The 12,231-nt window shown below is 39.1% G+C and overlaps 1 protein-coding gene across 1 annotated transcript in view; it reads right to left on the reverse strand.

Annotated features, from left to right (window-relative positions):
* Window positions 1–11,936, reverse strand: part of ASPM (assembly factor for spindle microtubules) — a 32,512-nt gene extending 20,576 nt beyond the window's left edge. The window contains exons 1-12 of the mRNA XM_051625438.1: window positions 11,637–11,936; window positions 9,871–10,014; window positions 8,183–9,497; window positions 6,138–6,239; window positions 5,246–5,392; window positions 2,475–2,720; window positions 2,257–2,324; window positions 1,580–1,721; window positions 1,371–1,501; window positions 482–657; window positions 236–381; window positions 71–156 (exon numbers count right to left, since the gene is read on the reverse strand). Of these exons, the coding sequence (XP_051481398.1) occupies window positions 71–156; window positions 236–381; window positions 482–657; window positions 1,371–1,501; window positions 1,580–1,721; window positions 2,257–2,324; window positions 2,475–2,720; window positions 5,246–5,392; window positions 6,138–6,239; window positions 8,183–9,497; window positions 9,871–10,014; window positions 11,637–11,936 (3,003 nt within the window). The remainder of the gene's footprint in view (window positions 1–70; window positions 157–235; window positions 382–481; window positions 658–1,370; window positions 1,502–1,579; window positions 1,722–2,256; window positions 2,325–2,474; window positions 2,721–5,245; window positions 5,393–6,137; window positions 6,240–8,182; window positions 9,498–9,870; window positions 10,015–11,636) is intronic.
* Between the last annotated feature and the right edge of the window lie 295 nt (window positions 11,937–12,231).

The following is a 12,231-nucleotide window of genomic DNA, read 5'->3' on the forward strand; positions in this document are numbered from 1 at the left end:
GAAAGAGTAGTGTTCTTTTTAATCTCTCATTTGTAATTAGTAACAAACACAGCAAGTAATTAAATAATACCTGAAAGGCAAAGACAATTTTCCACAGGAGTGCTAACGTTCGTTCTCTGTGCCTATCCACAATATCCCTGGAGTCAATTGAAGCACCTATGAAATAAAAACAAGGAATTAAAGTGTGCACTAGCCCTCTGATGCAGCTAAAATAACCAGAATTTCTAGGCCTTACCACTTTCATCTTTCAAGTGAATTCCTCGCTCTTTAAGGACATTAAGAACAATGTCAACATTATGCATCTTCTGTAGCCGACTTATTGCAGGAACTCTCAGTTGTTTTGAAAGATTCCAGTTTTTGGTGAGAAGTTCCATTGTTCTCCTAAGAAAGGGTATATCATAGTTTAATGCCTTAGCTGAGCTCATATCAAGTATTATATAAACGAAAATAAATAGCTCAAAATGATTTTGTATCAACGCACACAAGACGAATACCACATTGCAAGTCCACAGCCAGATTGGTGACAGCAAAATCAAATTCATCAAGTGGAGTTTGAATATGACTGACAGGCAGTCCTAAGAAATCAAGATGGCGGGAAAGGTCACCTTCACCACTCAGGAAGTCCCGAGAAAATGCCAGCAGTAGGTCTTTGCTAGCCTAACAGGTATTAGAAAAAAAAAAAGGAAGAAAATATAATTTTAACATTACAATATAATATTCATCAAGCAGAATACAATTTTCATTCTTTGTCCCACAAATTGCACTACATATTTCCTCAAAAAATACTTAAAATTATAATTTTTAGTTTGGGGGTTTTATATATATATTTTTAGCCAATTCAGACAGCTTTGATTTTCATCATATATGACTACCATGTCACTGAAAGCACCACTGAATTTTGGAATACTTTTTTCTCAGCCTATACTAAGCCCAGAAAAAGTGATTTTATTGGACCGTAATTTTTTTGTTAATCAAAGCCTTTGTAAGGTAGATGTGCACAGTCTTTCTTATCACAGCAAAATAGCAGAAGAGAAAACAAACCAAAGCTCATCAAACTGACTTGCAGTTTAAGATCAGCAGCACTTTGCTAGATCGATATTTTAAAACACTGCAGAAGCTTAGATTTAGAGAGGGAAGACAGATAACAAAAGATAATGGAGTCCTTCCTACAGAACCAATACTTCAAAATTTTCTTGTGAATTCCCTTACATGACTGTGAGATGATGTGTTGAGAATTTTTTCTGCAAAAGCTTAAACAGCCAAGACTTCTAAATGAAAAGTACATAGTCAGATTTTTTTTAAAAATGGTATACTCTATATTAAGTCTTAGGAACATATTGGAGAAAGAAATTTAATCACAGCTCTCTTACCTTGAACTCTGCATCCTTACAAAAGAGGCAAGGGTCATGGTCAATCATTCGGGACCGTTTGGCACAATCCAGAAAGCAAACTAACAGCAGCAATTTTTTCAGTGTGAATTTTGACAAAGCTTCTTCATGACCTAAAAAGGTATAACACATTAAGTGCTAGTTCAAAAACTAAGTGCTACAAATAAGCTATTTTTGGAAGTAGTAGTTACCTTCTCGGTAAAGGTGAGGCACAGTGGGATGTCTGTATTCAGCTGCAATGTCAGGGTTCCAAAGCAAGCGATTAAGGATAAATATTGCTAAACCCATAACATCACTATTACTCTCCAAAGCTATGAGTTCTCCAAAAACAGTCTAATAGGAAAGGAGGAGAAAAACAGCAGAACCATTAAAAATTGCCTCAAATACTACCAGGATTTTTTTTTATAACAAACATTACTAAAATAATGAAGCAATAAATGGTAATGAAGTCTCTAAAAATCAGTCGGTTTTTCAAATCAGTCACTGAAGAATAAAACCGAAGTAAGTTTCAGTATATACAGGTTTCATTTTGAAATATGTATGATCATCTGCATCTGAGGAATCTTCCTTAAGACAACTGCATTTTTTTCTAGTTTACAAAAGAGTGACACTAATAGGAAACAGCTTTTGTGGTAGCAGTCAGGGATTTAACTTCTACTTTCCTCAATTATTGTCCTTTTTAATAAGCACTTATTTAAAGCTAATCTGTTGAAATATTTTAAGAGACGTAAACACGCCATGCAACTGAATTGAACCTACCTGGATTATTAGAACAGGAAGTAAAAATAAACCTGAAACATCCCCTACTAAAAGAAAATTGCTAGGTGTCCTTTAAACTTTGATTACAGACCATAAATTCTGCACTTACCTCCAGACCTATACGCAGCCACAAAGGGTTGTAAGATAAAAGCCAGTTAAGGACTTTCTGCCTCTCTCCTGCAAGAGAGCATCTTATAATATTACATCCAGCAAACACTTCATATTATAGTAAAAAGTTCTATCAACCAATTATAGATTAAGTTACATGTGTGAATAACCCTTTTTCTACTTACAAGAAAAGAGGACGCAAAGTTTTAGTATTCTTACCTACATCTTTCCAGAGGTGTCTGTCTCTACGAACTAGCAAACGTCTAGTTTCAATTTCAACTTCCAGCTTCTTAATAGCTTTAACCATTGTTTCCGAGGTAAACAAACGGCAAGCATCACGTCGTAACTTATTCAGCTTACGACGAGCTGTATAAGCTTTTAGAGATGCTTCATCTTTTGTTGGTGCTTTAGGAACACTGGTTTTATGATGGTTCTCTTCTCCCAAAATAAGAGCAGCCGCATTTACTGTTTAAACACACACAAAAAGTATGCATTTACATCTCAAAGGTCGCTTTGTCCATCTCATTTTTTTTCCCCTAAGTTTTCATTTTGTTATTTTCCCTCTGACTAATGATTTTATCCCTCAGAAAGCTTATTAGCTGCTGCACTAACCACATGAAGTACATCTATATTAGTCAAACATTTAATATAACAACGCTTATTTCATAAGTGAGCACTGCTCGGAATTAATTAGACCATCTTCAATATTTAGACTGAAGCTAAAGATAGAGGGAAAAGTACATTACCATCATTTTAGTAAAGTGACAGCTATAATGTATTTCAGCAGGTGGAGATTCCCTACTTGGCCACATACCACATGTTCCAGTGTGTACTTCTGGTTGCAGAGCACACTCCCCATCCAGGTGTGTGGTATGCTATGCTTGGTGTCAGCAAGTGTGCCATCCACACTTATTACAAGGGGAAAAAGGTTAGTGAAAAAATTCTGCTGGGTTGGACAGTGGTGTCTCCAATGTGAAAATGGGTTTTGCTTTAGCATAGTCCGTATTTTCCAGCACAACCACCACTGAAACACATTACCAGATATCTGATTAATGATTATCACAGTACTAAGTCAAAGGCTGAAAAGGGAAATACAGGTGTAGCAGGACACTCCATCTCTCAATATGCCTGCCTCGGATTCCTCCTGTGAACTTCCTGTAGCAATTTAACAATAGATAATGAAATAGTACAACTTGACAATCATTCAAATCTGTGTTTGCAATTTCACCTATATATTAGGAGGTGACTTCAACTACTCTGTGCCCAAGACCATGTACCAGATTTTACAAGAAGACAATGTGCTGTACAGCACCTTATCTCTAACCCTAATTGGGTTGGACATTGCTTTGGTCAGGAAACACTTAAACCATCAACCACCCTGAGTTACACAAACTGATAAAACAAATATAAGAAGAAGGCTGGAGAATTCTGATTATGGTACACAATGACAAAGAATACATAATGTCCTGGAAAGAGTCAAGAAGCAAGGAGAGCACCAGTGTGGGGAAACCTTGTTTGGATGATTGCCAACAGCAAAGAGAATTTTAAACTCTGTGCTACATCCTATTATAGTACTGTCAATTTTGATGGCTAGTTTTTGTAGTAGTTCTATATCTACAAGTATGGTGCACAAATTTCAAAATACAACAACTGATCCCATGTAAGCAAACACTAAAATACTAAAATAGTATAGTTAGACAAGAGGATTAATATCTCTCACCATATTTAATTTTATTTCATTTCATTTCAGTTAATACCAACATTCAGGAACAGGTCCTCTCACACATTTTGAAAACCTATTTGTGATTCATTCCTATAAATGAGGGACACTTTTATAGCATGGAGGTAAGAGGTACCTGCCTTTTCACCTCATTGAGTAAAGTGATTGACTGCAGTCACATGGTGGAATGTAGCAGGATGCTCCATCTCTCAATATGCCTGCCTCAGTTTCACCCAATGATTCAATTCCTTTTTGTCTCTCAATTTTACAGGCCCAGGCCTGGAACGGAAAGATTCCCATGAGAAAGAAAAGGGTCTAGCAAGCCCTGAGCTGGTAACAACCTTGAAAGGTACAAGATACTTTATGCATCAAGGTGTTGAAGAACACAGAGCCCAGCCCAGCCATAGCCAGGCCTCAAACGGAGATAAAGGAAGAACAAGCAGAAAAACAAAAGTTTGCTTGGTGAGAACAGGGCCTTCGTGGTTCTTCCACTGTTTTCCTTTTATTCTCCAATGAGAGATTTCGGAGGAACGGCAAAATAGTTAAACAACAGCAGTCAATACACTTTATTCTGTAACAGCCTGGTCCCATCTTACATCAGACTTCCCATACACTTTCCCAGAAGGTTGCTGGACCTTCTCTCCAGCAGGGACACCTGCCAGAGACATTGATTCTCCAGAATTAAGAACCACACAGGGACACACAGCTGTGGCTGGGAAAGGGTGAGAGAGATTAACTCCTTTATTGTCTTTATTAGCAAACTACAAGTAATTTTCATCAGGAAATGTTAAGATTAGAGGATCCTTTAAAATTGAGTTATGTTCTAGGCCTAGTATAAAATTTGATAATCAGTTGCCAACAGTTTAATGGTTAACCTTTATTGTCTGATTCAATTACAAGCAGTAACCTTTCTTGTTAAGATACCTTTCGCATTCTAACCTTGGCTTCTGTTCCAATCTCCCAATTTCCCTACAATTTTGACTGTGCTTGTGCCTTCTGCTTTAATGAGTTAAGACCCCAGCGTTATATGCAATACCTCTCGATCTGTGTGTATACATCTTGTGTGCTATCACAACCCACTTGAGACAACAGGTGATGCATAAAAATAAAAAACAAAAAATCTACTATGTTGGAGAGCTTAATGTTATAAGAACTAAAGCGATGAGCTGGGACTTGTGTTAAGCTAGTACTACTATTCATTAATACTAACAAAGCATGTTACATAATATTTAAGAACATTAAAAGACAGAGGAAATTTTTGTACTCTTACCTTGAGAGGTATTTGTTTTTACACTAAAGTCATCAGGGGTAAGTACAAAATTTAACCACCAGGTGAAACCTCGTTGCTGTTTCTCCTTCCAACGTTCATCATAAAACATGTTTTTAGCAGCAAAAGGCATTGGGTGCCTAGGGATGACTTAATAAATAAATAAATGAATAAATAAATAAATAAATCTCTCTAGGATTTTAAATGTTTTATAGTCAACATGCATTTAATTGTGGAAAGGATTAATGTTTGACACTCCATTTAGCATTATAGCATAAAAAACCAGATTATTAAAATCTTCAGTGACTTGCAGTTCACCCACCAGTAAATAAATTTCAGCCATAAAACATGGATTAAATTATTAAAGCTCTAGAACAAAGACAAGATTTCTAGAAGCCAGGTCATTTGCAGTGCACATCTTTGGGCAAAACGAAGTTGAGTTGGATTACATCCAGAAAGAACCATTTTATAACACATTTCTCTGTTCAGATCAGCTTAATCTTATTAGCTCTGCAAAATCACTATATTTTTGGTAAAACGTTTTCTCTTCTTAGGTATTCTCTTGTATTAAAATTTTATCAGATATGCAAGAGGCATTTCACTGATAAACATCAATGAGCTGAGAACATATCTGTAATGTAGCTTTTATGCGTACAGGGAAAAAACTGGTCAAAAGGGAAACATTTACTTCGGCTGGCTATGCATTCCATCCTGTTTTCTTGTAAGCAGTCCAAGTGGAATACTAAAGGTTACATATATTTTTCTACTACATATCGATTAATTGTAGGTACAATCTTCTCTTTCACCTCAACGCTAACATGTTGGGTCTTACCAATCATTAGCAGTACAGCAGTTCAGTGCACTCTGTTTCACTAAATACCAGAAGTCTGCCTACCTGTTTTCAGTGGTTTCACAAATGTCAGGTGAGACTGAGCCAATCCAGGGATGGGTTTACTAATTCTGTTTCTAGTTTTAGATGCTTTCTGAAGTGAAGGGCCTACAAGCATGAATACACAAATATCAACAACAATGTCAGTGAAAATTAACATATGAAGGCTTACCTCACTTACAAAGCATGGAACTGGATTAATTCCCCATGAACCCACACAAATACCAGGATTCTCCCACTGACGAAAAAAGTTAAGCAAAGCAGTTTGACTACAATCAAAAGGAGGCAATAGTCAAGAGTAAGTAGGATCTATCCTGTTTCACAATTCTTCCATACACACAGGAAATCTACTGTTTGAAATTCATTATCATATGGCTAGAAACATTAAGCTCATCGGTAAGAACATTGATTAAGGTGTGTGCGAGTGTGTATTCTCTAAGCCTCAGGAGTAAGATGTGTGACTTTTAAGGTCTTGACTCACCCCTTCCCACAGTTAGCTCACTACATTGATACTCATTTCAGAGCAGCCTGTCTCGTGTTAGCTCAGGCAACAAGGCACTAGCTAGTATTATCCACCATGTAACAGTAGAAAGATTTAAAACACATGGAAAAAATGCAGATCTAGGCTTTCTGAACTCTCAGTATGTAAAAATACACACTTTTAGAGAAAACATTTTGTTACATTGACACTAAATGAAGGATTAAAAAGGTATGTTCTTGCAGGTGGACTACAGCTGCTGCCTGAGAATGCCCTACAAGATGGTACTTCAGAAACAGAAAAGATAGAGATCATAAATTACAGGACTCTGCACTCTCCTGCTTAGCTGAAGTTGAGTTTTTCACAGAACATTCACTTCTAGAGAAGCAAAAAAGTCATTCCAATTTGTCATGCACTTTGAATAAATTTTAAATAAATTCTGATATTTTTAAATAAAGTTGGATCTCAAGGGGATTAAATTAATGATGGGCATTTCAAAGTTAAATTTTAGTAGTGAAATATGATTTTATTTGTGAAGCCTAGGGACAATACCTATGCAATTAAAAGAATAACAGGTTGTATTTCTGAAGAAAAATTGTCAAGAAGAACATAAATCAAAGCTGGCATCATTTGTGCATTTCATAACTAGGATTAAGAGAAATCAGAATTAGTTTTGGACTCACAGAAACTTTCCTTGTCCAGCCCTTCTATCCTTACCCTATCAGACGACTAGAAATAACCAAGTAGATAACACAGGTTTTCCTACTGCATACTAACGCTGTTTGTGTTATGGTTTTATGTAGACAATCTTAAAAAGCCTGAAATCCAAGCACATTACTGAAAGCCCCAAATCAAATCTAAATTACAGAACACTGGAACTGAAGAAAGCAGCATGTTATTTTGAGCTGACAGTCATGATGAATTTTTCCCGCAAGTTACACTGCAGAAGATTCTGCAAATTAAATGCTTCTTTCAGTTACAGACCCTCATTCTTTCCCTATTCCACAGCATATTTGGGAATTGAACATTTAGAAAACCCAAAATGCATTGAAATACACAAAGCCAACTTTTTCTGATCTTCAAGCAACAAAGTACTGTCAAACTATAAAGACAGAAAGATACACATAAGGCTAACAACAAACTAATTACAGCCAGTAAAAAACAGACACCATGAATGAGACCTCAGAACTAGGTATTTGTAAACATGTGACCACAGCAACGGAATAAAATATTCTCAATAGTATGTGTACATATCACAGAAATCTCATGTAGTAGATTTCTAGAAAATTGGAACTGCATAACAAGGGCTTTGCTAGTAAACTGCCAGATACATCTCCTATTACTGTCACTAAGATTTAGAAAAGAAAAAAGTTAATTTGAAGCCAATGACACAAGCAAAACTCTGACCTACTTGTAAAATTTTTAAAATGCAGGTAATACCTAACAAATTGCAAAGGCCCACACTTCAGACAGGAAATATTCCTGAGTGTGGCTATACAGTTCTGTTTGCTGTACAAATTTAATTATCAAAGGCATCTTTCAGGAAGTGGTAAATGTAGGAAATACTACTCACCAGCTCTCTTCCTCTGCCCTACTCTCTCTCGGTTTGTGGGTTTGAAGGCTGATGGTCTCATAGTAGCATGTGTTTTATCATCCACAATAAATTTAAGAGTTCTCTTTCTTTCCACTTCTTCTGCATACACTGGAGCTGCAACTCTACTGTTTTCTACATGTATTTCACTTTTCCTTTTACGACACAAAGAAGTTGATCCAGTAGGAGATGAAATGGGACCTATAACTGGAAGGTGTTTAGATATTTCTGTGTTTGCATGAACAGGCACCACATTAGCACTTTCCATTATTGCTTTACTAAGACATTTTTTAGATTTTGGCTGGAGGGTTTCCATTCTTTTTTCTTCAGCAGCAACAGGCTTGTTTTTTATGACAGTGGCAGAAAGAACTGGACGCTTTTTTGGTTTGGCTTCTTCTCTCTGAGAAGAACAGTGAGTCTGAAGTTCCTCTGTAGAAGGAAAACTGAAGAGATTTTCTGTGGGTTTGTTAAAATGAAGTATTGGTGATTCTACACTATGCATCAAAAAGGCTTCATTTAAGTTGTGTTCTATATGAACATGTGTTTTTGTCCCTACATCATCTTTTTTTGTCCATTTTGAGGGTAGGACTCTGTTTACAACACAAGTCTCTGTAGCTGCCTTGGGTTTTGGAGCCTTTGATTGCCTATCTAACAAGTTGTCTTTTACAAACTGATCAGGTGACAGAATTGGCATAGGCTGCTGTATTGTATCTATATCCACTTGGTAGCTGTCACTTACAAACGAATCTGGACTTAAAATTCTCCTTGTATTTAAAACACCCACAGATGCCGAGTGTTCTGGAGTGCAAACTGGTGAGAGTGTACAATTGAGAAATACTTCATCATTTGGAATCCGCAGTTGTGCTAATCCAACAGATGTGTATGCACTTTCAGATGTTAATTCATCGTGCTCTCTAATAAATTTATTCACATTACCGCTGTCTGTTCCAGGCAGTAACTCCTCCTTTACAGGTGCAGCAATATCTGAGAACGTAGTAGATCTTCTCATTTGGAGAGGTGTGCAAACAGTATTATGATGTTCCTCTAGCACTGGTGAAATAGGAGATAAAGGTAATTTATTTTCTGAGCCAACAAGAGAGTCATTTCCTGGGGATGTACTATTTTGCATTGTGTTCTGATTTTCACATGGCTTAAGTGGGCTTCTAAGCCTATCCACCTTCTGGGAAACTTGAAAGGTTTGATTAACATTTTTAACTTTTGAAGTACTTTTTTTAACTTTTATTGAAGCAGATATTTCTGAAGAGTTTTTCTTCTTCAGAGTATCCCAAAGACTCTTCTGAAAAGGGAAGATAAATAAAAGTTAGTAAGCTGACTTTCTACATACTTTTCTGTGTAAAAGTGAGCACTCCTAGCGTATTAATTCAAAGTCTAAAAATACTATGAAATGAACATGTAAACCAAAATTCACAGTAAGTGAATTTCCAGACTTGGAAACAGTGTTTTCAGTCATGTTTTAATTTTAATCTCTAAATTATAATGCGTATGTATCTACTTTCCAGCCCAGCTGTAAAATTTTGAACACATTCCCACAGACAGCATCATTTATCAATTTTAATTCCCCTTCACTAATTTTTCTACTAATAAAAACATTATTACTGTCATCTATGCCAAAGTAATAGAATTAAGACACATAATAAATACACACTCACCTTTTTCTTCACAGGCTGTTCAGCAACACCCAGGAGCACAGCTTGATGCTTTACAACACCATTAATAAGAAAAGTTACCATTTCCCTTACTTTTCCTTCTTCTAATGGTGTCCATGTCACAGAGATAAAGATTCTTTGTCCTGACTGTTGGAGCAAAATAAAAGTTTAGCATCTATCACTTAGGTACACTTACAGACTAACCAAATCACATGAAATGAGAAGCCGTATACAGATGTAACATCTATTTGGACAACATTTATTAAATGTTGAAGTGTCAAATTTTCCCCTCTGACATGTAAATTTAAGCAATATCTATCAACGATTTTGTCATACTAAAAGGACATATGCCTCTCAATTAATCTATAATGGGAAGCAAGCAAGAACACATATAACATTTAGTAGAAATGACAAGATGTGAGTAAACTTAAATAGAAGCAATTACACAATTTTTGCACATATTAACTGAATAAACCCTTTAAAGTAATTTTGAGATAACTGTAATTGGACTAATTATATATTATATATATATATATATAGTCCAATATTATATAATATTGGACTAATAACAGGAGGCTGATTTTTAGGACCTTAGCTGAATCTAAAAGCAAGTATCGTTTCTCTTAGTCAAAAGAACTGCAGAGATGAGATTTGACAGAAGTTCACTGAATACAAATGAAGACACGGCAAATGAACAAAAACATTGAGGAGCTGTGTGTGATCTTTGTAAAGAGTCTTCATGCACAGTGACCTTTACTGAATTATTTCAGTGCTCTACTGCTGTCAATAAACGGTTATACCTCAGGCAAAATCAGAATTAGATTGTGAAAAAAACCGGTCTCTATCAAGCATCTGAATTAGGAGTTCCACCTCCTAGGGCAGATGGATTTCATGAAACCATACGAGCAAATTCAATACGTGCTTACACAGCAAAGCCAGTCAACAGCAGGTACTATTAATTACTATAGGAAATTGCTATTCAAACACTTCACAGTGACATTCCAACCCATTTTTACAAGCATATTGTTAGATCTCCAGAGTTTCTTCCTCTCTTACAGAGACTCTAGACGACCATAAATACACGTTGGTCCAAACTGTTCTTTTAAAAATCGCCACTGATTGGATTAACCATAGTTTATATTTCCTTGTGAATTGTAAAGATTTACTCCCAGATTAAGCCTGCATCTCTCTCCATTGTCTTATGAATTCACGTGCAGAACAGTGAATTAGTAGCCTCTTCACAACACTTCCCTCGGCCTGTTTCCTCAACTAAACCGACGTCCCCTGACTTTCTGAGAGATGACTTTTTAAACACCTCTCATTTTTTTTTGAAACCACCCTCCTAAAGAACCATTAATCATATTTTTGGCACCTAACTGCAAAAAAAACCCTCCTCTATTAAGTCAGGATTCGCCGCCCTCTTGAAGCCTGCGCCAGCCCCAAGACCCCCGAGAGGCCTAACGCCGCCATCCCGCTCGCTCCTTTACCGCGGCCGGCCACGCACGAACACCGCCCCACGAACACCGCCCAGAGGGGCTGCAGCTGGCGGGGCTCCGGCTGCCTCGAACCAGGAGGGGACACCGGAGTCTCCCGGGGGAGGATTACGCCGCCACCCGGGCACACTCCTCACGCCACCGAGCAGCGAGAGGCTTCGGCCCAGCACCCCTTCCCGCCGGGCTCGGGGTCCCCGCTTCCTCTGTCACGCACTGTTACACACCCCCCCCCGCCCCCCCTCCCTGCCGCCTCTTCGCGGCCCCCCCGCCCGGTACCTGCACAGAGAACAGGCGATGCTCAAGGCTGAAGCCCTTGGCCGAGGCCGGGAAGCGGTCCACGACCACCTCGACATCCTCCGCGTTGGGGTTGTCGATGCCCAGGAGGCGGGTGCGGGAGGCGCCCACGCGCAGACTGCCGAAGCTGAGGAACGGAGGCCGCGAGAAGTGGCTGAGAACCAGGACGGCGGGGCCTTCCTCCGCGTCCTCCTCAGCGCCCCGCGCGGCCCAGCGGCGCCGCCGGCGGGGACTGGCGCTCAGCTCCCACGCCGGGGCTCGGGGGAGCAAACCCGCGGCCATGCCCGGGCAGACCCCGCCGCGGGCCGCTCTCCGGGCTGCCTCGCCGCCTCGCGCCGCCTCGCGCCGCCTCACGCCAACCGCCGCCCGCCCGTTCAAACCGCGCCGCCCCGCCAATCCCCGCGCCGCCCCGCCCGCCCCCCCGCCAATCAGCGCCGGGCGCTTCATTTAAACGACCCGACGCGAGACGCCGCCGCGCGCAGGGCCGGGCCCTGCTGCCCAGCAGCGCCCGGGGCCGCGGCGGCTCGAGGTTCGCGTCCAGACCGCAGATCAAAACAACAACAGCAGCAAAAACCAC

The sequence above is a fragment of the Apus apus genome, chromosome 7, assembly GCF_020740795.1.
Source record: "Apus apus isolate bApuApu2 chromosome 7, bApuApu2.pri.cur, whole genome shotgun sequence".
In the NCBI taxonomy this organism is placed as follows: Eukaryota; Metazoa; Chordata; class Aves; order Apodiformes; family Apodidae; genus Apus; species Apus apus.